The sequence below is a fragment of the Manacus vitellinus genome, unplaced genomic scaffold, assembly GCF_001715985.3.
Source record: "Manacus vitellinus isolate BGI_N305 unplaced genomic scaffold, ASM171598v3 scaffold_8_pilon, whole genome shotgun sequence".
NCBI classification, from domain to species: Eukaryota; Metazoa; Chordata; class Aves; order Passeriformes; family Pipridae; genus Manacus; species Manacus vitellinus.
In genome coordinates this window covers 11,995,088-12,021,301 of record NW_021940864.1, presented here as the reverse complement: position 1 = coordinate 12,021,301, position 26,214 = coordinate 11,995,088, and the positions used below count along the sequence as shown (strand labels likewise).

Sequence of the window (26,214 nt, the reverse complement as noted above, 5' to 3'; positions counted from 1 at the left end):
CCTAAATATTATAAATATGCAAATTCCCTGTGACTTCAGCATTCTAAAGATAAATAGGACTTTTCATGTGAATAAATTTAAACAAAACAATTTAGAGAAGAACTGTTTCTTTAGGATACAAAGTATTTTGATTTATTCAAATGCAAAAAGATCACATTTCATCTGCATCTGCTATTTGTTTTTCATTTTCTACAGAATAAACTTAAAAGAAAAATCAGACTTGTAGTAAAACAGTAAGAATCTGAACTTAGAATAAGCCCATTTAGGCAAAGTTACTGGGGTAGAAAATACAGCAAAGTCAACTAAACCCTGCGACATTGCTGCTTGAAAGGTCATTTGAGTGCTCACAGGGATAACAAGTACATACACAGCATTCAATAAAAAAACCTGTATCCTTCATAGGACTGACTACCTGACAGAACTCATTTAGTACTTGAACAATCTCAGCCAAGACTCTACAGCTGTTATTGATAACAAAATCTTTCCAACAGCAACCATACACAACCTTCCACACAAACATCACAGCACAGACCATTCATGGTGCAAACAGAAGGCAAAAGATAAGACAGCTACTTTAACCATTTCCTTCAAGTTGATGAAAAATAGGAAGTTCATAACAAACAGAAGACTGAGAACAGAAACCTAAGTCTTCTCAAGAAGCTAAAGATAGTAGGATATCATGGCTCTCTTTTTATGAAACTAAAACTCTGAGTGACTTCAATCAATCTTGAGAAAGGCAGTCCTTGCTTTTACAGTTTGGGGCAGGGGTAAAAAAAAAAACAAAACAAAACCCAAATAAACAAACAAAAAAACAAACCCCCACCCACCTGCAGCAATCTCCAAGCAGAACAACCCGCATAACACCCCTCAACTGTGGAGCAGTTTTTATAAACTCTAATTGATAAGTAGCAGGATTTCCAACTTTTCCAACTTATCAGTTGACTGTTAACATAGAAGTTGTGAATGATCTGAGAACTGAAGCTCAGAAATTTCTGTTACCATACTATATACTTAGTATACTTCTACTATTCCTATATAAGGAATAAAAAACTCAACTTGATTCATGTAATTGAGTGCTTGATCAAAATTATACATGCATTTAATACCTAAACAAATTGTACCAAAAGGCAGTAAGTATTTTTAAATAACATTGAAAAGACATAATAAAACACTATGGCTTGTAACACAAAGCTTCAAATACCTAACTGAGCTTCTGTAGTACATGTGGTTGCAACTCTAAACTACAGATTCTCCTTTCAGCTGCACAGTTAGGCAGAAGCTAAGTCTTTACTGAAAACAGGTAGAGAAAAGCCATTTACATGTGGGTTTGTTTAATTTATAGTAAAACTGATAAAAGCCTATAAACGTGTATTGAATTGCCCAGCACACAAATCTCTAATCCAGCTCCCTACAAGTGAGATTGGCAAGACTGATGTAAAGGATATTATCCTATTAAAATTTGACATAAACAACATTATTGTTTGTGATGAGCAAGCGTTTGACAGTTAATTATGCAAAATTTACGCTGAGCTTACTAATGAAAAAAAAATCTGCAAATCTGACAAGTGACTACCACATTTAAATTGGATAACACTCAAGAAATAGTTCCTTCTTTTAGAAGGTATTATAGAAAAAATTCATCTTAAACTCAAAAGTGTAACCAACAGAAACTCTATTTGAGAACAAAATATATTTCAGTACATATAAACAGGAGTTTTATTATTTGTCAAGATTCATCTCATCTAACCTTAAACATCTGATTCATTTTAGATATCAATTGTGCAAGTGGGACTCTAGCTTTTTATACAGATACTTTGAGTAGAGTTTATAATTTTATTTACTAGAAGGAAAAAAAAAAGCTTTGAACAGAACATCTTCCCTACAGGCCGCTTCTTCCTCCCTTTCAGAGATTCTAATTCCTCTTCTGTGTGTCTTAGTAAGGGCACAGTTCTCATCCTTGCCCAATCCAAACTCTTCCTATATTGTTTTAAATGGCCAGAGAGTACCTAATTGTATCAGATCACTGCTCCATAAAGAATTCCCTGGAACACAGTGGTCTCCTTTTAAACCCAGATGCAAGAGAAGCAGCACTAGGCTGGGAACAAGCCTGCAGCTGGGAGGGGACCGTTAGCATGAGAAAAATTGCACGGACACATGCATGTACACAGACATCTCCATAACAGTGGTTTGAAGAACATCCCTCCAGGCTAATTAAAACAGGTACTTGCAAACAGTCTGCCATTGCTGGTAGGAGTACTCAAGCAGGACTAGCAGCCCAGTTCTCTAGATAAACCTTTAAACCAAATCATTCCACATCATACTTGTCAACCTCTTGATGCTTTTTTCCCTTCCATATACCTCTGCATGGAAACTAAAAACTCACTTCCCAACTCAACCCTAACATACTCCCATTTCCCTCTATGACATGTCTCTGTTTTGCTCAGTTATCTCTGGTTCTACTTGACTTGCTCAGCATTCAGAATCCTCACAGCAGGCACAAGGAGCAGAGCCGGATGAGCTGACAGGAGCTGCTGCTACACACAGGCAATTAACTTGCAGAAACCATTCTTAGCGGGCACTTCCCATTGTTCAGATAAGCATGTGCACACTTTTAGCTGTGGACAGCCGCCCCTGTGATGCCGCCCAGGATGACACAGTTTGGAAATCTTTGTGTGCCCAAAGACATCATTCAAGCACCTGAGCAACTTAAGACAAGTAGAGAAAATTCAGAGTTAACTCCCTGTACAGTGTACTTTCAAGCTGGTGGCTTTCTGATAAATCTAAAAAATTATTCCATATTTTTAAAAGAGAAACAAAACTTTTAAAGGTTAGTAGCTGCTCTGTTAAGTGACTCATACTATGCATATGTTATACATTTTCCTATATTGCAGTATTATAATCTAATTATACTGAAAACTTTTTGGTAGGGATTAATGCTGTTAGTTTAACATTAGTGCTTGCAGTTCCTAATCTTCAGGTGTTCCTTTTATTTTTAGACTAAGATTTGCTAAAAGCTCAACATATTGTCTCAAGCCTTTATGGAAAAGTCAGCTGAAACTGAGCATGCTAATAACATTGACTGAACACACAGAAAGAAGTTATCTACTACTCAGCGTCATCACTGGAGGGAAGGTGACTAAGTAGCAGTTTTAGGTCTCTTGAAGCTTCTCTTACTGAAATGACTGTAGGTAAGCACAGAAAAAGATGCATCCTAAGATCATCTTTGAAGTGTGGGTATTTTGATTAAACAACTGTCCACTCACATTCTTGTTTATAAAGAGGTAAACTTCCAGTCCCAACTCTTTCTCCACAAAGACACACTTCTCCAGAATAAAAGGCAGGTCTGAATCTCCTCAGTAGATTGTTAAGCTGGAGCACAATAGTAGGATTGTTTCATGTCAGAAATCTCAGGAGTTCTCTAGCCTAAACTCTTCCTCAAAGCAGATTCAGCTGTAAGATCAACCAGAGCTGTATCTTCTTGGAATTTGAACACCTTTAAGGACACAACCTCCCCGTGTACTTGCTCCACCATCTGACCATCCTCATGGGAAAAAAAATTATGCTCATGACCATTCTAAACCTCTTATTGAAAGTTATGACAGCTTCATCCCATCCTCCCACTACACACCCCTGTCAAGAACCTGTTTGTCTTCTGAGCAATATCCCTCCAGCCACTGGGGGGCTGCTGTTGGTCTCCTGCTGTGAAGTCACCTTTTTTCCAAGTTGCACAAGCTCAACTCCCTCAGCCTGTCCTTGCAGGACAAGTGCTCTAGCCCTAACAAGTGTGACAGCCTCCACTGAACTTACTTCAGCTTACAAATAGCTTTCCCATATTGAGGGACCCAAACCTGGATGCAGTAATTAGATGGGATCACTAAAGGGGAATGACCACTTGCCTTGATCTGCTGGCTATGTGCCAGATGGCCACCTTCACTACCAGAGCCCACTGCTGGCTTACATCCTCTTTCTGTCTGCCTGTATCCCAGGGCCTTTCCCACAGAGCTGCTCCTCTCAGCTCCTTCATACCCAAATAAATTTCATACATTTATGAAATATATGAATAAAAGTACCCTCATATGCTATAATTTTCCCTTCAGCTCAGAAAAAATTATTGGCATCTCATACCACAAAGGAAAAATAGTCTTTGTGAGTCAGACACATTAGCAGATGTGGGGTTAATTTTTTTTTCTTGTCACTCTACTTTCATTCTCCTATTTGCTACAACATTATCCAAATTTCAGAGAACATTCAAATGACTAAAATCTTCTCAGACCATCAAAAGAATTAAAAGGTCGATAAACTACCTAAAGTTCCAAGACCTTGACAATGTAATCTGTTAAAAAAGGAAGCAAGAGAAATTCAAGGTGGAAGAGAAATCGAATTGGTTTTCTGCATTTACGATGACTGCACAAAACTGCAGGTGTTCACATGCTTCATGAAGAGCTAAAACATCTACCTTAAAATGAAGCATCTGTAGGAGAGGTCAAAGAACAATTATACAATACGAACAGTAACAAGTTACTTGAGTTTGGACAAGCATCTTCTCAAAATTTCTATAGGATCTCAGGGATACAGCAATTAGTAACAGTGTCACATGAACTCTAATCCATTTGTCTTATACCTAGGGGTGTGAAGGAGGGAATGTGGACAGCTAAGCATTGTCAAGGCTCACAGCTACACTAGCCAAATTAGTAGGGACAGATCAGCAGGCCTTTTAAAAAGAAAAATCACACTTCACATAATTACTAAAGTTCTTCAAAAAGATCAAAGAGATACATAAAGAAGCTCAAGGTGACAGCCTATTGGGTCTCCAATAGGCTTTAAATAAGTTTTAAGAAAACTAAGAAATAACAAGAGGCAAGATCTTCTGCATGGATAGACAGAAGTTGGTATGATTCAGCATGGTTGTTCCTATAGTGGTGGGCTAAGTTTTCTTGAAAATGATGATTTCAACACTTAACCATGTTATATTGCCTAACAGGACTGTTCTACGAAATCCTGGAACACAAATGGTTCATTCATTATTGCTTCACAAAGCAAATGTAACATCAGAAAATTTATTCTGATGAAATACAATTAATATTTTTATTTTAAAAAATAGAAAATAGTTACTATAAATTGTATTAGTTTTCTTGAAAATACAATTTAGTACTTCTTTTGTTTGGTTGGGGTATTTTTAGCCAGAGTATTACTGCAAATAGTTTCACTAGACTTCCATATCATGACAACAAAGCAGGCAACATAAAGTTTTTTGTTAGGTTTATTTAGAAAATGTCTTCTGCTGCAGAAGTTTTAATAGAGTTTTGACAGAGAAACAATTATTCGCCTTTTTTGCCTTTGTTGCAGCCTCTCTACAACCCTCTGAATAAATGAAAGTAAGCATTACTTAAGAAATTACTGAGATTACTGTAAGCAATTGGCTTCCCTGTCTGCAACACTACTTTGGCTGTATTTGTTTAGCTAAGCTGCCATGCATTTTACTTTGTGTAAGCGCATTGACATTTTGTGACAACTACAATTAGGCCTACGATAGCATGCAGGAGGCAGAAAGACCAGTGCAGGCATATGACAGAAACAATTATGCATTATTCGAAATCCTGCAGAGCAAAAAATTCCCACTTACTCCCATTCTTAAGCATTATCCTACTTGCTAAATGACATCCCTAATGCTATGCCAGTACTTTTCTCTGTCATTCTCTGCTTGTTAGAGAACCATGTAAGACAACCTGTCACTGCATCAGTAGTTCCACTGCTGAGCCATACTGGTTGAAATGCCAGAATTTAAAAACATTTGGATTTTAAAGTTGCGAGACAAGGAAAAAAAAAAAAAATCAATCTTACATAAAAGTCTACCACGTATCTAAACTGATTTGTCTTGGTGGAATTTCCCTGTACACAAAAGAGGATTAAATAAAAGCTGTTAAAGGTGACAAGAATTTGATCATATTCAGAACAATTTATAAAAGTATGCCCTGTAACCAAATAACAATGGTAAGAATTACTTGCCCAAAGCAAAACTCTATAGGTTTTTTTTTCTTGCTCATTTGGGGTTTTCAGTTTTGTTTGTTGAACTTAGTCACACATTTTAGACTGTTGTTCAAATACAGTAGGTGCATGCACTAGACAGCAGCTTCTGGCCATCACATGCAGAGAACTGGGTACCTTGCTCCTGTACTGTAGAGATGCTTGAAACAAGATACTCTTTGTCCAAATTCATGTTTTTGGTTCTCAGAGATAAACCTTTTTATTCTTGCTTTGCACAGATGAGGAGAATGTCTCCAGTGTGGGGTAACAGATTTGAAAATAAACTGATACATCCACAGAATAAGCCACTGAAGAAAGTGTTTTTAAAACAAAGAAAGGACCTTCTTCAGTATCCTACTAGGTAAAATCTAAGTCAATGCTGTAGAACACAGTCTCCTGTACTCTAGTGTATTAAAAGAAACTAAAAACTCAATCTTCAAACTAGAGTCTCGACAAACTGGAACACTTGGCACTGGAGGGAAGGAATGGTTTCACACAACCATAACATCATTCAAATCTGACAACTTTTACTCCCACGTTTTATTCCCAAGGATGTTGATAACAAAAGTGGTAAGAGACTCCTCAAAGCAATCTGGTCTAGTCTCTCTCCAAAGTTACAGTCTTCACTAAATGTGTGATCTAGGTGATTTAGCTAAACCATTACAAACAAAAGGGGCAAAGAAATACAAAGCATATGCATTTTGAACCAAATTTTAACTTTGCTCAACTTGTTTACTGCAATTGTGTAAAGGACTTATGATTCAATATATCTCTAAAGTGGAAAAACAGTTGAATCTGGAATATCTTATTATGCATATTGATTTTAATAAAACTTTTTGTCTTTTGAAAGTAAATGAAAGTTCTTTTCATTTCAAAAATTAAAGATAAATATAAAGTTATCCAATATACCCATGGGGCAGGGGGAAAAAGGTATGCTGCATTATCCAAAGCCTAAACACCCGGTTTTGGAGAACATTTTACTCAATAACACAAAAATGATAACATCAATGCATGGGAAAAAAAAAAATCTATTCCTACAAAAAAAATGCATATATTTCTCCAGTAAACACTAAGAAAACCCCACCATCACCAAAAAACCAGTAGTCCGTTCATACAGAACATAAGTTATCATGGTATGGAAAAAGTGCAAGCAATTTGAATTTTGAATCTATTAGAATACATCAATGTATTTACATCAATATAACTTAGCGGTTCCAGGACTCTTTTTTTATTTTTCAGCCCTGTTGTGACTGGTCTTCTGGAATCTGAACTGGCAGAATTGGCATGTCTTCAGTCATTTGAATTGGATTTATATGTCAGTAACTTTGAAAATATAACAACTGATGGTGTGTGAATCTTCCGTTTTTCTAATTTTTTTTAAATGGATTTGGGGATTTTCTGTAAACATAAAATATGCCTATCAATAACCTTCAAAAAGTTATTCTTCCTTTACATTAGAGGACAAATTTTATATGTGAATAAGTTTAGCAGTGTCTTCTCTTTTATTATACTATACTATCATTAGATGATATAAAACCTGATTTTTCCTAATTGACTTGAAGTTGTCTAAATTCTTTCTTTTGATATAAGGTGATTGGTCTAACTTTTCATTTTAAAGAGTCATACATTATAGCATAAAAATTTGGAGATACAGCTCATTATCCACTTTTAACAGTACAGGCTGAAAAATCTACATAAAGATTCAAAATCTTCACAAAATCCCATAAAATCTAAATATAATTATTTGACTCTATTAGTTTAAAAAATCATTTAGATTTGTTTTCATGAATGAAAAGACGACAGTGAATGGATTAGCTTCCAGGTCATCAGCTTACATAAAGAAACAGCAACAGCTGAATCATCTTTTGTTTTTCCCTGGAGGTCAGAGGGCTATGGAAACACTTAGATAACAATCAGTCAAAACTACCAGAATTCAGACATTTTTATCCTCCTAAAACCAAATCCTTTTTTCCACCATCCACTTGAAATAACTGCAGATTAATCCAGCTAAACCGCTCCAGTGCTCTGTGTACCAACAGATCCTTGATTTGTGGGCTTGGTGTTTTTAAACTTTGATGGATTATTATTTCCTTCTAAAGACAGCAAGAAAACTGCATCACTTATTGCATTTTGGGGATTAACAGGGTGTGAGAAAAAGAAGACAGTAACATAGTGAAATCGTGTGTTCATGATGTAAGAGAGATGATCTACTCATTTAACTAAATTAAGTATTTAACACAGAATGTTAAGCTCCAAAAGAACTTAGTCATTCACTTTTAATAAATATGAAATTTAACTTTAGGAAAAAAATCAAATAACTAAAATTTCAACAGAAAAAACATTTACTTTATATGTAATATTCACTATTTCATAATTAGGCTGTTTCTTTAGTAATTTAAGTAAGCAGAACTCAGTAGGAAAAGACTTCCTTCCTGGCAGACAACCCCAGCTAATCCTGAAAACCCTACAGTTCAACCAATTACTTCGGAATCACATCAGTACTTCCTGGTTACTTGATACACACATTGAGATAGTCCTTTTCTTTTAGTCCTCTGGCAAGCTTTCCTCTTGAGTATATGAATGTCTACATAAATATTTTTTTCTTTATGAGAGGTACATTTTACAAGAATATTTGCAAGAATAGCAGTGTATCATATTCTATTCATAAACTTGTTCTGAAACAAGTTTGTACACCTTATAAACAAATCTGGAAATGACTTCTTATAGTTTATTTCTGGTTATTAAAAGTCAAAATAATAATGCAGGTGATCTACTAGAGACCATTCATTGTAAAATAATCTGCCATTTGCCAGAAATCAAATTCTTCTTGTTTTATAAAAATTATCTTGTTTTATATGTTTATTAAATAAGCTCTGTAGAAATTGGAAATAATGCCTTGTTTTTAATAAAAAAAGTATACAGCAAAAAAAGCAGCCCACAATGAATGGAAAACACATTTAAGGTTACAAATATATGTATTCAGAACTCCTTGGACTTATTGCAAGTGATACTCTTCTCACATAATCTTTTCTCATTAAAGAATAAATACCGAGATTCTTGAAAATAGTATCTACATCTGGATACTTCTGAGGAAACTTTTTTCTTTTGTTAGCACTCAATATAGAGTGGGAATTACACTGATGAAACCAACTCATTTTAAAATTTACTAAGTAAATATAACTGCAGACATAAGACACAGGTGCTCATGGTTCTTTAATGTCATCCAGACACTAAATAAATATTGTACTTGAAATTTTGTTTAAAATAATAGTTCCCATGTAGCAAAATACTAAGGCACAGGTAGTAGTGCTGGATTATAAATAAATAATATAAAATTTAAAAATCATCAGCGATTTTAAAGCTATGCCAAGGCTAGAAACATTTGTTTCAAACATGCTACAAAACAGACAAGATGCTTTGATTAAAGATAGTATTTTAAAATAAGAAGACATGAAGAAATATCCTCTATGCATAGTCTGTTTAAAAAGGAAGAGAAGAAATTTATTTTTCACTTATTTCACAACTGTGTTATTATTAAATAAAATGGTTTGGTCCTCAACATCTTCTCTCTGTGCAGCCTATATTAAAGAACTAAGTAGACCATGCAATTAAATAAACAATATCAAATGCCTAAACTGCATTATGCACAAACTGGAAATGGACATTGTCTTTTCAACAGCTACTCAATTACCCTTTCCTTCTTTCTTTCTTTCTGGTATCTAGCAATATTCATGAATTTTCTCAGACCTACCATTTTACTTTCTGTGCCTCTATGTACTAGTTTAGTTCAAGAGTCAGCATGAGCAATATTGCAAGACAAGGATTTTTACTTTTTTCACTAATCAAAGATCTTGTATTTACCTTCTGCAAGCATGTCTGGCACATCTGCTTGATATCTAGGCCCCACTCTGATTTCTCCCTTGTCTGCTAAAAGTGTTTTCAGTGATGGATCATATACCAGCGAATAAAAAAAAGTATCCTAAAAAAGAAGATACATTTGCAACAGCATAATACTCTTTAAAACTGGGGTTTTAATATTTCCTTTTGGAAATTTGCACACTTTACAGAACCCAGGTTTGGTACATAAATCCCATTTTTACATAACACAGATGTTTCATGAGTGCTTTTAAAAGGGTAATTGAAGCTTCTGCCTTTGCTGGGACTTATTTCAGAACTGAGCAATAATGAAAAGATTCATACACAAAAACATATCAATGGAAAAAAAATGTTAACTTCTTTCTGAATTTAACATGTTTCCACTCATAAGTATCTCTACTATATTGACTTTGCATGATAAATTAGTCTCCAAACCCATTAAACACTGTGTAAACCTTCTCAGACATAAAAATAGGTATTGGCAAATCTGGTACAGTACCTAAAGTACAGTGCAAGTCCGGTTTTCAGAAACATTTTTACCAATTATCAGTGGTTTTGGTGTAGAAATTGAAAAATAAAGACATCCTAATTTCAGTTTAAAACCACTGTCTGCCTGATGTTATATCAAGACACTCCAAAGAAAAATATGTTTATTCTGAAGGCATTTTGCACTATATTTTGCAATTATCTTTCAAATTCTTGAGGTATTTTCTTCCCTTCTGGTAAAGCTAGGCATCCTAAGTACTTTCCACAGGAAATGAAAGTTGAGGAAATACTTTCCAAGTATTAAAAAGAAAAAAAAAAGCCATGTGCATTCTCCCTTAAGTATCTGCTACAGGAAAACATCTGTATATTTTTCTTCTGTAAGATACCACACAAATTACTTCAAATTAATTATTTTCTAAATACAAACACATCTTTTCAGAGTGTCAATTAAGATTTTATCCAATAATTTTTTTTAAATCAGTGTTTTCAACAACATAATTTTTCTAACCTATCCTTCAAGAAAAGATTTTCAAAGTACTGATTGCCCATTTGTTAAAAATACAGCTGTAAAAGACCAAACCCATTACAATATTTACCCAAATAGAAATCTTATATTACCTCTTTCTCCAGGTATGACAGCACAGATTCTGTCTCATTCAGAAGTGCAACACTGCATTTTCCCCTACACAAACATAAGGAAGAATGGTTACTTTGTAAAAAGTTCAAATTTTTATTAAGGAAAAAGTTATTTACAAGAAAACGATCTAGATATACTTCAAACTATTACACTAAAAATATAAAAATATTATAAAATATAAAAATGAACACTGTCATACTTTAAAAATACCAAAATAAACAGCAAAACAACTGACTAAATGGTTGTACTGACCCACATTCAAATACATTGGAATTCCACCAAACTGGGAAATAGTTTCAGCAGTGGAGAAGCAAAGAAGGTGAAGAGGTACTATGGTAAACAGTAAATACACATTCAATTAATAAAGAGGTCTTCATCAATGAAACATCACCTCAAAGTGACTTAAGTCCCATAAGTTCAGTGCCTAATTTGAAAACAAATAACCCAAACTAGAAAGAATATAAGGTTTTACCAGTGTCCTGTAAAAATAAAGTGCTTTTCTCTTTAGAATGGAATTGTTTCTGATAATGAATCGTGGAATTCTATTGATTTCTTCTATGACCCCATTAAAATGCTGATGACTACATTTCTGTGCAGGCTCCTGTTACTCAGTAGCAGTACAGACCTGCCCATGTGCAACACCTGTAGCTAAAGCAATGGGAGTTTGACCCCATTACCCCCACCCCTTTCTCATCTCCTTCTCCCCCAACATTGCCTTGGCCTCTAATTCCTCTGTCTCCATCTTCTCTGCAAATAATCTGCAGAATTATTTTTAACAAATGGTATTTTAAAGAAACACACATGGATGTGGATGAAAAATGTTAAGTGTGCTGAATCACCTTGTTAGCAACTGGCATTTTTATGTTATCATTTACAACCAAACTACCATTATATATATATAATTATAATATATACTTATTACCCTTTATATACAGCACCTTGTATTTCATGCACCTAACCTTCAGTTTAATTGGTATTTACCAGGAGGTTCCAGTGGCATCACACATATGGCTATAGGACCTCTGCCCAGAACACTCATCTCCCATCTTCTTCTGTCATGGAACAGACCAGCATACAAATATAGAAGGAATAATTGTTTGCAGAGATCTTTTTGATTTTAAGATAACACCAAAGAAGGTATTGTAAAAACCTGTCTGTTCTTGTCAGTGGATGCCAACTGCTAAAGTCAACCAGAAATACTGAACGCCAATGGCCAAGGGCTGATCATTAGGCAAAGATACCCAGTTAATGTTTTACTCATTGCCACTGCACATCATGAGAAAGGGAGTTAATCCACATATGAAGACTGCAGTACATAACCTCCTGAATTTCTCTTCGTTGTCATACCTGTCAGAAGAACCACACCACCAAAGAGAAATGGTGGAAAGATGAGCAAGAAAAATCTGAGCACAATACACAAGAGCAAAGGAAAAGACTCCTGTAGTAGGAAACCTTTTCTATACTCCACCAGGTCTTTGAAGGTTTCTTTGAAACTTTTGGCCTTGATAGTTCCAGAACATTCGCTTCTAAAAATTAATTGTATGTTGTACCATGAAGTCAGTTTGCCAACTTTAATTTTAATATTTTGTTGGTGTCTTTTTTAGAGCAAAAGGTTAAAGAGGAGTTTACCTTTCCAGTCTGCTTCTATTCCATACACCTCCAGAATACTCTCTCTTCAATACAGCCTACCCTTATTTAACTCTAACTACTGCAGAAGCATTCAGTGCTTCACTGCCATCACAACTGCAGGAGCATTTTATTGACTGACCTCAGACTTTGTTGCTGGTAACCTAAAAAATTCATTTTATTTCATTAAGAGATGAGCTTAATCCCCCCAGCATGTTCTTTAAGGGAGTGAATTTCTACTTGATGCTACATTTCTTTGAACAGCATATTAACCATGTCATGGCTGGAGTCACACAGAGATAACATTTTGTATGCGTATATGACCTCTCACATGCAGAGACTAGAGTCTCAATAAAGATAACACTAGACATACAGTAGTAGATACCACATTAAAACAAAAACAAACCAACCACCAAAATCTCCCACATTTGAAAAGAGGTAAATTACAGAACTTTTTTCTAATTTTGAAGTTACCAGTTTCTATAGAAGTTACCAGTTTCTATAATGTAGAAACCGGCAATACTTAATACAAATGCTTTGGAATCTTTACAAAATGAATAATGAATATGTTTATATATCTCCTCTCTTTTTTCCCCCCCAATCAGAGGAAAATCTTATCTGTCTAGTTGTAAATGGTCTACTGGATTGAACCAAGCATCCAGTTCATTATATTGTCTCCAGCATCTCTCAATCATGGATGCTGAGGAAATTACTTAAGTGAATATCGATTTGCAGTGATGTCCCTTAATATTCTCCAACCATCACTGCACTTTTCACCCTTTCTTCCAATACTAATAATCAAAATGCCCTGGAGAAAAAGTTAACGTCATTTAAACCACATTACAACAGGACTTGGGAGTTATTTCTCTAAGGCATACATTTGAAAACCCAGAGCTTCTCCACATTTAAATATAAAATATTTTCCTCCTCACAGTGTTCTGGAACTTCATTTAATAATGTTTTTAAACAATCACAGATAACTGGGACAGATGGAGCTATATTAAATAAATAATCAATGTAACAGGATAAAATCTGACTGTTCTAAACTAGACAGAGAAAAGAAAGGGGGAGCTAGCTACCTATGAAAACAAATGAAAGAGAATGTAATTATAACTGATTATAAAATCAGTTACACAGCAAAATAAAATTATACTCTTTTTGCAAAAACAGTAGGATTTCTGAAAGATTTGAGTATTATTTAGACTGGTAGTGCACAATGCCATAGTTTCACTGTTCTATTGGAGTCTTCTGTCTGAAATATTAAATTATGCAGCATTTGAGAAATAAAAAAAAAAAACACCCAAAAAAAAACCCTGTAAGTGGAGAGCTGTCTACTGTTTTTTCACATAAGAAACCTTCCTCTTATGCGACTGATTCTCTGCTTTAAGCTGTATTCCTCCACCAAGCAGCATTCTTGACTTAACTGGTATCATCTGAATGAATTACTAGTAAATAGCATCAGAAGGTCTCAGTGATGTTAAGATGACATGTCTGGTTTTGACCTCTTTCTCAAATTAAAAATATTCAGAAAATTTTTTACTTCCTACAGATTTAGGCAAAATTTATCTTGTATGAATGTTGAGGGAAAATTTCAGCAACCTCAGCAATGCACAAATAACAGTAAACAACAGAAATAAGTTAGCTTGTATGTTTTCACTTACAATTTAATTCTGATGAGACTAAGTTGTGCCTTCAGGATTCTTTCTGCTCTTAGATGTACTTCATATTTAAACTGGTCACAAAAAAAAAGTTATTCCATTGAGCTGACAACAATGCCAATAAAACTGTTGCTGGTTGATTTAATATTATTAAATCAGCCAGCAACAAAAAAGTAATTTAGAGGTCTTGCACTAATAAAAGGCAACAACAAAGCTTGCCTATATATATGCTCATGGTATTACCAGCCTCTATCCTACAAACCACTCAGGATTCAGTTGCTTCTCCTGTCCTCGTAACCAGATCCACAACTCATACCTTATTTCTTTAAAACATGAATCATGTGAAAGCTCTTTTCATATGCTACACCTTCCTTCACTCTTATTTGTTTGGAGCTCTTGTCTGCTTGTCAATTTTTTTTTGTCTGTTTCAGGTGACACCAACCATGGGTTGACAATTCCTGAACATTTACAGCCATGAGCTAAGGGATGCCTGATAAGCTATTTCTCCGTGCCTACAATGTACTTCCATACCACAGGGAAGCCCTTCTGCTCCATGTAAATGAGACCACACATTCTCCCCAAAAAATTGACTTTGGAAAAAGTGCCTTAATGATTTTGTAGGAAAGGATTTCTTCAAAAGCCTTGGAAAGAAAGTCAGGACCACACAGTCTCAAAACCAAAATACAAATCATCCACAACCAAAACTGCAAAGCACAGAGACGCTAACATGAAGATTATAAGGAAATGGTAAGACATTCTGATCATTGTGGTAGATAGAAGTCTCAGTGCAGTGAACATAAGGATTTATTTCCAATCCCCCTCCATGTTTTAGGGACTATTTTTCATGGAGGGCAGGAGGAGCTGTTTACTGTGGAACAAAGAAAAGGAGAATAAAAATAAATTCTAAAAAGTAATTGGCAGCTTTGTGAGACCCTCATAGGTAACACTTTCTTGGGCAATTCAATAAGGAGTTAATGGAAACCAACACTCCATGTGAGATGTCATTTAGTATGCGAGTCCTGAAGGAGAGATTTCAAGGAGAGTAAGCAGAGATAGGACCTAATAAACCTTGAAAACTAAAGACAAAAATGTGCCACATTTCAGTGAGATCCAATAGAGAAATGAAAAACATGTAGGAACATATTTCAGAAAAGACTGTGACAACAATCAATATTTAGAACAGAGAAGTACAAGACTGGTCTTACTAATCTGTTCCAATGAAGATAAAAGATGAAGATAACCAGCTCAAGAATTTAAGTAGCATGAAAATAGTTGTACCAAGGCTATTATACAAGACAATGTTATGAAAAGATTTCAATATAGTCTGTTTAAATAACCTAGAGCAAAGCACCAAACTGTCCAGAAAATACACTTAAATGATTTCTTTTTTGCACTGTCTGGGTAATTGTTCTGCAATGAGTTTTTCCTTAAAGTAATCAGAAATACAGATTAAAGTCTTTACCAAATTTTTAAAAAGCTGATGCAAACACCTGTAGTTTAAAACTATCAAAATTACTCAAAATAACAGCAACTGTTTCATCTTTTGAAGTCCCTGTCTGTTTCAGCACAGCCCTAACTTTTAAACCAGTGGAAACGTCTACAATTGCTGTTCTGTTGTTCTTGCAGACTATTTCTTTATGTTTTCATCAGATGAGTAAGACAGCTCGCAACATATAAATCTTAGATTTTTTGGAACAGGAGGCAGGCAAAAAAAAAATTACAGAAAGAAACATAACACTTACTGCTTGTCAACCAGTACAAGTGCTAGGACTAGAAAAGGCAATGTCATGGGAACAGTATTATGCCATGCAAGTCTCCTACTGGAATGTAGACGCAGCCTGAATGACACTGATGCAGTACAAGAATTCTCAGAACTCATTGCTCTGGGTTCCCACCAAGTCAGTGAAACTTGATACGCACTGGTTGTTCAGACACAAGCGGAAGAAAGAAAAAAACATATGCAAGCATGCCCCTACAGACTTGGAAATAACAATTAATTGCCCTCCTGAATGACAGAATTACGTTGGGTAATTTTGTACAGATATACAATTGTATCTTGATGATCTGCACCAAGAAATGTTAGTCTCTCAGCTGAGATTTGGAACACAGAAGCATGAGTCACTAACTAGACAGTCTGAAAATAAAATACCAGGAAAGAATATTAGGAAATATTATGTTTGTGAGAAAAATCTGATTTGATTTTAGCATATGCTGTTACTTCTGTGACAATCAGAGATTAAACTAAAAAGAAGATGCATACAGAAGAGGGACAGAAAGAAGCACATGCAGGAGTAGAACTTGGAAGCAACCTTTCCCATATTCAGCATGAAGCAAAAAGAGGCATAACAAAAGGTACAGATATTGAGTAAAGGAGGAGATAGTTACCTTCAATAACAAAGGTTTTCATGAACTGTCTTAAATGAGAAAGTGTTTTAAAGATTTCCAATCAAACACCCGCTTTTAGCCAAGTCTTGATCCCTTACAAGCAGACTAAAGTGCAATGACGATCACCAAACAACAGAGTAGGAACTGTGGAGTCCAAAGAGCTTCCACTAATTATATTGAATTGATTCCCCAGTTATGGGAAGCCAGTACTAAGAGTATTTGTGTATTTTACTTTGGAACACAGTGTAAGGGGCACAAAATGATGCCAACAGACATATACCAATGTCTTTATAGCAAATTTCGAGTTCTCAAGATAACAAAGAGATTAACAACTGGGGAGCAAGCTATTGCATAACACATAAGAAAATAACAGCATCGTCAGAGTGATTTAAATCTGCAACAGATCCTTAACTACGGTTTGACGTTTCAAATATTCAATCAATATCTAGAATTGACAAAAAATATTTGCACTGTATTGATTCATACTTAATTGCCTCTGTTCATTTACAGGGCCATTTCAAACATGAGGAAAAAAAAACAACTAACAGAAACCATCTGATTGGTGACTGCTACTGGGATCTGTGTCTGACAAAATGATACCAATCTCCTAAAGAGTACAAGATTGTGTATCTGTGGCCACAAGATAAACCAATAAACTTGATATTACCTGATTAACACACTCTCGGATCAAATAAAACTAAAACCAGAATGAACAGCAAATTGTTTTATGCACATCTAAATGAACTAGTAAATGCCTGGCATCTAAACACATGCAGAGATCATACAGATGGCCCAGGGTTTTTACAATACATGTGGGTTTTAGTCAAAAAATTCAGAGTTTTAATCTTGATTAGAGCTGGAGTACTGATTTTGAGCACTCCAAATTGGTAGGATTTACAGACAGTCTCTTGGAGAAATTGTGCACAACTGACATGGATTGAAAAGTAATTAAAAGGTAAATATTTTCTTGGCGTGGGCACAGTAAAACTACATATTTCAACATCTCAAAACAAGCATAACTGTATATGTGTACCTTCTATACACTATTGTAGGAAACTCATGTAATTGATATTTTTTCTTTAGGGATTAATTCATGTTAAAAAGTAAAAATGTTACATTTTAGCACAGCAGCGCTAATGCATATAAATTGAACAAAAACAGAGAAGGCTGGTTAAGAATGATTTTTCATACAATCAGGAAACCATTCAGCTTGGAAAAGATCTTTAAGATCATCGAGTCCATTGGAAGGTCCTCCAGGTCAGAACCAATGCAAATCACTCCGTGCAACTGAACTTAAAACTTTTGCATCTTATGAATCGCTCTTGCTTTGCACAGGGAAATATATACTGATTTTCAGGTATTTAAGTAACAGTCTTCCACCAATAAATACACTTTTTCTTACACTGTTACTAGTACTGATTGTTGACCACATCTGAAAATAGGATTCTGGTCTAGACTGAATTTTCATCTTAGTTCCTGTCAGACTATTTCTAATTCTGTTGGAAAAGAAAAAAAAAAAGGAAAAAAAAGTCAGATATGCTTCAAAAGTCCCTGTGCCCCAAACAAACTCAATGCAGAATGGAAGAAGACTTTGCTCAACAATCCAAATGATCAGGTAAGCACATGTCTATGCCAAGCAAATTCACTCCTTATCCAGTCTGATTTATGCCAAAAAATAAATCAGGCTTATAAGGCTCATCTGACCTATCTGTCTTGAGCTTCGGATCATTTGTTGTGTTTTAGTAAAGGAATCCCACATTCAGAAAAAAACTACTTCTCTATACCTTAGTAGTTTGAGGTATCAATATTAGTGAGTCCTGATGAGATCACAAAGAAGAAAGAACAGCAAAAAAGAAAGCTGCATGATAAAACTGAGTCATTTACAACACATTTAAAAAGCATCGCACTCTTACAGTTTGTAAGCACAGCATGTTCTTAAGAACTACACGTTCTCATGCTGCTTTTTTGAGATGTCTACAAAGTGGTGCCCATCAAAGTTACTTTAATCTACTCAGGAGCAAGGGTATTATTTAACAATCAAAAAAACCCAGAAGCCCCAAAATAAAACACACCCAAAAAAAAAAAAATCACCAACCAACCAAAACAAAAAAAGCCAGACACTATGTTCTAGACTGCATTACAGATCACAATAATGTCAAAAGAGGGAAACAAAGATTCTTATAGCTTGATACTATGAAAGTTTAAGTCCACTTTTTTTTATTCTTACATGTAAGAATATGCAGAGGCTCCAAATTTCTTAATAAAAATTAAAACTCTTCTCATGATCAGACTATTTGGATACTCTCTAGTGTCACATATGCACAGGTATTCTGAAACAATATTCACATTCTCCACAATCATATTAATTGGCTTTTAATAAAATTACCTTATGCAATCACAATCTTTAAAGGGCTCATGAAGTCCTTTCTGTGTTGGAACAGAAGTAATAAACCATGCCAAGAGCATCTTAAGATAGTTTGGAGGTTTCTTTTTTGGTTTTTTTGTCTTTTGTTTGTTAGTTTTTTAAATAAAGGATCAAAGGTCAAAGTTTTTCTGAATTAAAGGTCATAGGTATATAGAAAATTTGAATTTGCTGCTTGTGTCAAGCAACAAATATAATCCTCTAGGAGTGTAAGAGATACTTAGTCCATGCAAGGGCAATTTGAATAAAAATCCCCCATTAAATATTAGGGTGTAGATTTACTAGTTATTTGAACAATCCCCATAATGACAAACATCCACATAATGCACAGGTATCATATGCAGCCATGTTGAGTCCAGAAATCAAGCTCAGCAAGAATTTCAGCATTGTGTCCAAGAAAAGCAAGAAAGTACTCAGTGCAAACAGTCTCTAAGAAGAAAAAAGAAAAAGCAGAGTGGTGCAAACACACATAATTAGCAACTGATAAAACTTTAAAGATTATGGTAAATTATCCACCACTTGAAAATTTTTCAACCAAGCATGGACTTCTCTCTGCAACATACAATTTAATGCAAGAACAAACACTTAGGATCACATCAATAGTCCCTGCACATAATTGTGTGGCCTGAATCAGATAAAAGAACAATGGAAGAGGTCATTACAATACCACTCTTTTTGGTCCCAGGATAGGACTCTTAAAAGCCTATATTCTAACTTACCAGAAATGTTGTTGAAAGAAGTAATTCAGTAAATTAAATTTAGCAAATTTAATTTTTATTTCCTTAAGATAAATATTTGTAACCCCCAACGTAACTTAGAAAGGCATTTGACAAACTAGTAGCTTATTCTTCAACCCTAACAAAAACCCAGACAATTGTATCAACCAAATTACCAATATAAGAGCAACCAAATATAATTATATAATAATAATTATATTTGAAATCCTCTTTCCTGTTTACAAATGGCCATCAGCCTGAAACTCTTCTCCATTCTCAAGCTGTTTTGACTTTAGTCAAATAAGCTGTATATGAGCCTTTTTATTTTGCATAAATTCAAAAAGAAATATATTTTTTTAAATTTTTAGGTGGGTGGGGATTGTTCTTGCAGTATAAAGCAGCCCAAAAGATCGCCTGATTTTATTATGATATCTGAGAATGTTTGGACTATGTATGCTTTCCAAACACCTAAAAGTATTATAATAAAAATAATAATAATTAACCAACATAAAAAAACCCACAACCCCAAGACTGAAACACAGTTATTAGCAAACAAGAACTAAGCAAAGATACTGAAAATGGTAAGATGAACTCTGATGGATAAATAAATTCTTCTACACAACTCATATAAGTATTAAATTTAAGAGCAGTTACAAAGGATCTCAGAAGTTAATGTAAATCTTTCATAACAATCTAAACATGTTTAACATCTTTTAACTCTTGAGAGCTTAAGAATGAAAAGTAAATTTAAAGCCCATGTCAGAAGTCAGATAACTCAGTGAATCTCCAACAAGATAACCATTTGCAGATTTTTATACAAAGGACCCATTTTTTACCATGTGCTAAGTTTTATGATGAATTTTACAACACTGGCAAACAATTTCAACTTTCTGACAACTTTCACCATTTTCCCCCCCAGTGCCTTCTCATGCCTTTCCAAAATGCTGTACTTGGTAATGCTCTAATCTCTGAAATGCCAAGTTAAAGTACACAGCATTGGTTCAACTCAGCCCCTCTCTGGGACTGGCATTGCTTATAGGAGCCACCTGCACAAATCCTGGGAGCATTCACGGCATGACATTAGTGAAGGAGAGTGGCTCAGTGAGTCTGGCTGGCAGTATAACTGTTACAAGGACATATGGGGATTACAGAGCCTGGCAAAACTGCATCTGTAACATGCAGGGATTAGGAAGGAAGGAGATAATCCACTGGAGGGGTGTTAACTGACCTCACGCATTTGAGCAGACAGGAGAGGCAACAGTTTCACTTATAACTTGACAAGTAGGCACCAAGGTAACAAACGCTGTCTTTGATCCCCAAACCAGTACATCAGCTTGTACTCTACCCCACACCATGACTCCAGAACAGTGCTGCACCGGTCTACACAATTGCACTTTCTTAAACACATTCCATGGCAAGAACACTGTCCACAAGGCAGCATTGCCATGTTTTAATTGCTACTACACTCCCTGCTTCTAATTATTTTCTAAATCTGGATTTTTCTTCTATGCCAAAACTAATGCCATTCCCTAAAGGTACTGAAATGGCATAGTGACACCTAATGTAAAGGGGAAACAAGATGAAGTCTGAGAAGTCCCAGTATTTCTAACAAAACAAATTACATATCAAAAGAGTTACATATAATGTATATAGCAAAATAAAAAGTATCAGAATAAGGAATGAAACTGTATTTCAGTAATTCAAGAGCAAACAAATTACATCAGAATTATTCAAAGCTCAGAGTTGCAGACCAAAGAGCTTCAGAGTTAGACATACACACCAAAGAAATCTAACCTACTAAAATAACATCAAGGTAACTCAACTGTGAAGTAATAGCACCAGGTATATATAAATGAGACATCACCGTATTTGTAATCCTGAACTAGAACAAAAGTAACCTCAGTGACAGAGTTTTTTAGAGGGGTAGAGGTATAATTTCCTCTACTATTCAGTTTGAAAAATGTAAAAAGAGCAAAGTTAAGAAAAGAAGAAAGACAAAATGAAAGCAGGAAAACTGTATTAGTAAAAATTAAATAAAACCATACCAGGTAAAATACTTTTATTCCCCTAAATTGCAACACAAAGGCAACCAAACTCAGTTTCTTTTCTTGGCTGAAGATGTCAGTAAAATTTCAAGACCTGTAGCTGCAAAAACCCTCCTCCATTCTCTTAAAATCACCTTTGGCTTTCCCCTCTTCCTTCCAAAGGGACTGATTTTTTTGTGTTCTTACTCTTGAGAGAACTGATTTTCAACCACCAATCTCTATAACACTACACCATTTATTTTATCCTGTAAATCCAATTGTTCCTATCTAGGGGCTAAAACTGCAGGTGCCAAGACCAAAGGCCCGACATGGAGCTATGCAGAGTTTTACTGCACAAGTATCTGCTTGCTTTCTATATGGAGACAACTGGCTTCGTAGCCCAGTGACAGTCAGAGAATGTCATCCACCCTGACTTCAGTAAGGCCTGCATTGTGTTCCAGTGTCCTTTAACCAGACTGGAAACATGGACCAGGTAAGTAGACAATAAGCTGGAAAAAAACTAGCTGGACCCTCAGTGTAATGAGTAATACTGAGTCCAGCTGGCAACTGGGGCCATCCCCAAGTTTCTGACCCCGGGACCAACAGTTTGATATCTTTAATAACCTGAATACACTTTTAAGAAGTCTGCAGATAATATTAAACTGGATTTGTTCACTCTTAAGGTATAAGAGAAATTCTACTGCTGTGTTCCATTACAAAAAGATGGATAACTAAGATGAAGCCAGGCTCCTTTCAGAGAAGCACAGTGATAGGACACAAGGTAGCAGACTTTCAATAAGTGAAATCCCAAATCGATGACTGGGAAAAAAAATTCACCACAACAGTCATCAAACTGCTCACAGAGAAGCTGCGAAATCTGCATCCTTGAATATTCTTGTGTACTGATGGGAGACAGAGGAGTACCACCTTCACAGTATTTCTACAACACTTACTGGAAAAGTTAACTGATAAAAGATATGAAAACTACTGAGAATCACAGAATGTGAACATTAGTAAGTTAAAAAGCTAAATAAATACTTTGCAGCGTATTTTCCTTCTTGTTTCCTTTTAAAACAGAGTTAAGGTTGTTAAAAAACCATTAGTCTACATCAAGCTTGTTCCAGAATTCATCTGGTAAAGGTCTTAGTAACTCGTGACAGTACAGCCCTACAACATTCATCTGTTCTGAAAAGTAGATGCAAGTCATCACTCTGCATTTGCCTGCTGTGTTGTGCAGCATGTACTATGAATTCACATGGTTTTTTGCCTTCTTTGTGAAGTATATGCTGGAGAACCTCTATTGCATTTGCTCCCTGAGTTGTGAGGTGAAAAGACCTTTACAATACTTCTTCTGTGTAATCTTCCCTCTGCAAAGAGAATACCTTATTTCAATATCTAAATGTCAAAGTAAGGAAAAGAAACTGCACAGGATTATTATCTCCATGCTATAGTTGGAGCAGCAGAGATTTGACAGTTAAACGACTTTCTCAAAGTCAGAACAAGTATCTGAATCAAGCATGGGAAATTAAGACAAAAATTTCCAGCTTGCAGGTTTCGTGTTGTCAGTGAGAGAGATAAGCAACACATCTGCCAATAAGAGAGAAAATACATATATACATATAAAGTGTTTCTCCTACTGGATAATATATACCTCTTTTTGGTGGCTTATAGACATTTATGGCCTGAAATAGCTGATGGGAGTTGGATAGAATGAGAAAATGAAAATTCCTTCAGAATGCAACGTAAGAAACCTTGTTTTACACTTAGCTACACTCCCCCTTGTCACTGTGCTCTTTTCCATTTCTAGGTTCATTATCCCCCCATATGAACACACACACACACACAAAAAAAAAATAAAATTTTTCTTGACTACTAAATCAGAGATGACGTGAGTATTTGCATCAGTTACAGATACAAGTCAACAAATCCTTTTTGAGCTTTAGCAAGCTTCTTTCTACTTTAGCATTAGGGCAATTTAAAATGATACTTGAAATGCTTTTGCAACATTTAGCCAAAGAATCATGACTTCTTCACAGTTACTGAAGTAAGCTGAGGTAATTTTACTTTAAAGTGTGTACAGCCCTAAAGTGCAGATCTGATCATTGAGCCACTGCCTCCTTTCCAAACCCATCTGCAATTTCCCTGGCCAGACAAAATGGTCAAAGTTCCTTTGGCCAGCAGATTAAAAAAAGAACTCTCCCAAAGTAGTTACAGACTGATTTTATACCAAATTATCAACTGTTGCTCTAATTGACAAGCCAGAGCTCTGAGACTCTTGTCTCTTCTAAGGCTCAAACATCAAGTAACAGAAGGAAAAACCAAAGGTGCTTGTAAAGCAGTTCACGGGACAATCTGACACAACTCAGGTAAGATCAATTATACCCTTTTGCAAGACAAAGGTTGACGTGTTCAGGCAGGTGGGCTACTGGCAGGCAATCCATCCCAGCAGAACACGCAGAGAAATGGTATCTACTGCTTCTTACCTGATATGTGTTGCCGGAAGGGATTCATACTGGCGAGAAAGGAAAAGCTCTCTGTGCTTCAACTGATGCTTCTGTTTATCAGTCAAATCAACCTCAATTGTAGTTTCAGACTCTTCTTCAACTTCTTCTGCAGAGAAGCAGAGCGTAGGTCGAAATTAACTCTGTTGCATAACATCATTGCAGCCATTTCACTTGACATCCCCCCCACCCCTTAGCAACCTCCTTTAGTATTTCAAAAGAAAAGATGAGTTTAACAAGACTACAGTTTATGTAACATGACAGAATATTAAGTATTTTGAATTATACACTTCTACTTTAACTCTTTAAAAATTATGCTCCTCTCCTACTGTACTACGCATTGATGTCTTTCACATAGCTTAAAAACAATCCTGATATTACTCATTCTTTTTTCATCCTCTTTCATCTGTTTTTTCTTTCTTGCTTGTTGACCAGTTCTGGTTTTCATTTTCTGTTGCCAATATTATTATTACTAAAACTTACACAGAAGTCCTCGGGAAAAGCATACTTTCTATGAACAGAAATTTACTAAATACAATTGCAGTCTAAGACTGCAAAATCACAGTCTAAGAAAACGAAAAAAGCCTACTGTCTTCCACTATGTTAATCTTATTAGATACTGACAACAAATGCACTGTATTTTCATGTTTAAGTAGGATTTAAAATTATTTCTATTTTAAGCAAGATAGGAAGAAATAAAAGCAGATACTAGAAGGAGTCACGTAGAGAGTTAAAGAGCAATGTTCACAGTGCTTGCTAACATGTTTGAGCCTTGCTAACAAGGACAGGCTCTTCAAAACAGCTACCCTGGGATCTCAGTGGCTTAAATCTGCTTTCCTAGTGGATTCTTTGGACATGGGGAACTTGAATCTGTACTTCCTCTAGCATTCCAGAAAGGGCAAAAAGTGTCTCTGAATAATGGGTGCAAAAACATAGACCCTTTAATAACTTCTCTAAGATTTGGTAATTTTCTACCTAGCAAATTATCCATCATCTGCAAAACCAAGTGTACTTTACAAAATACTTCTCAGAAACTAAACAACAGAACCCCAGAATGAGGTAGTATTTCATGTAGCTACCTACAACAGATGACATCATCCGCTCTACCAATAATAACCATTTTTTCAACCAACCTACAGACACTATTTCAAAATGAAGCCTGCCTGCATCCTCATGGCAACCACAGTTCTCTCCAAATGCAACACTACTATTTTTTTAATCATGCCTGTGTGTAGTTCATTTCAATTCTAATAGTTCTTTCCACAAAAGTGATATAACAACACACCCTGATATAACCAACTTCTTCAAACCCGGTGCCATTTACTTTAAGTCTATCTTGCTGTAGACACCCCCACATCCCTCCTTTTCTTGGCATGTTTTGTGGAGAGATGGAACAAGAAAAACAAAATAGAAAATAATAATCCTCCAAGTCTCATGGACAGCCCATAGCCTCACCTGACACATGCACAGGTTCATATCAGACCATAACTCAGTTCAGAATTATTCTGGCATCTACAATACTGATGATAAAGAAAGCTTAAAAACAAACAAAAAAAATTCTATGCTAAGGCAAAGCATTTTTTTTAATAAGGTAAGTAATTACATAAAAAAAATTGAATTTAAGGTTAAAAGTTTATGTTTGTACTGGTTTGGGTTGGGATGGAGTTAATTTTCTTCACAGTGGCAGTATAGGGTTGTGTTTTGGACTTGTGCTGAAAACAGTGTTCATAACCTAGAGATGTTTTTGTTACTGCTGAGCAGGGCTTACACAGAGCCAAGGGCTCTTCTGCTCCTCATACCACCCCACCAGCAATGAGGCTGAGGGGGCACAAGGAATTGGGAAGTGACACAGCCAGGAC

The 26,214-nt window shown here is 35.5% G+C and overlaps 1 protein-coding gene across 5 annotated transcripts in view; it reads right to left on the bottom strand.

The window, feature by feature from the left end:
- Nucleotides 1-26,214, bottom strand: part of MTA3 (metastasis associated 1 family member 3) — a 128,509-nt gene that overhangs the window by 80,906 nt on the left and 21,389 nt on the right. For all 5 annotated transcript variants that reach the window (XM_029965073.1, XM_029965072.1, XM_029965071.1 and 2 more), the window contains exons 4-6: nucleotides 24,338-24,464; nucleotides 11,005-11,068; nucleotides 9,886-10,003 (exon numbers count right to left, since the gene is read on the bottom strand). In XM_029965073.1, coding sequence (XP_029820933.1) covers nucleotides 9,886-10,003; nucleotides 11,005-11,068; nucleotides 24,338-24,464 — 309 coding nt within the window. The remainder of the gene's footprint in view (nucleotides 1-9,885; nucleotides 10,004-11,004; nucleotides 11,069-24,337; nucleotides 24,465-26,214) is intronic.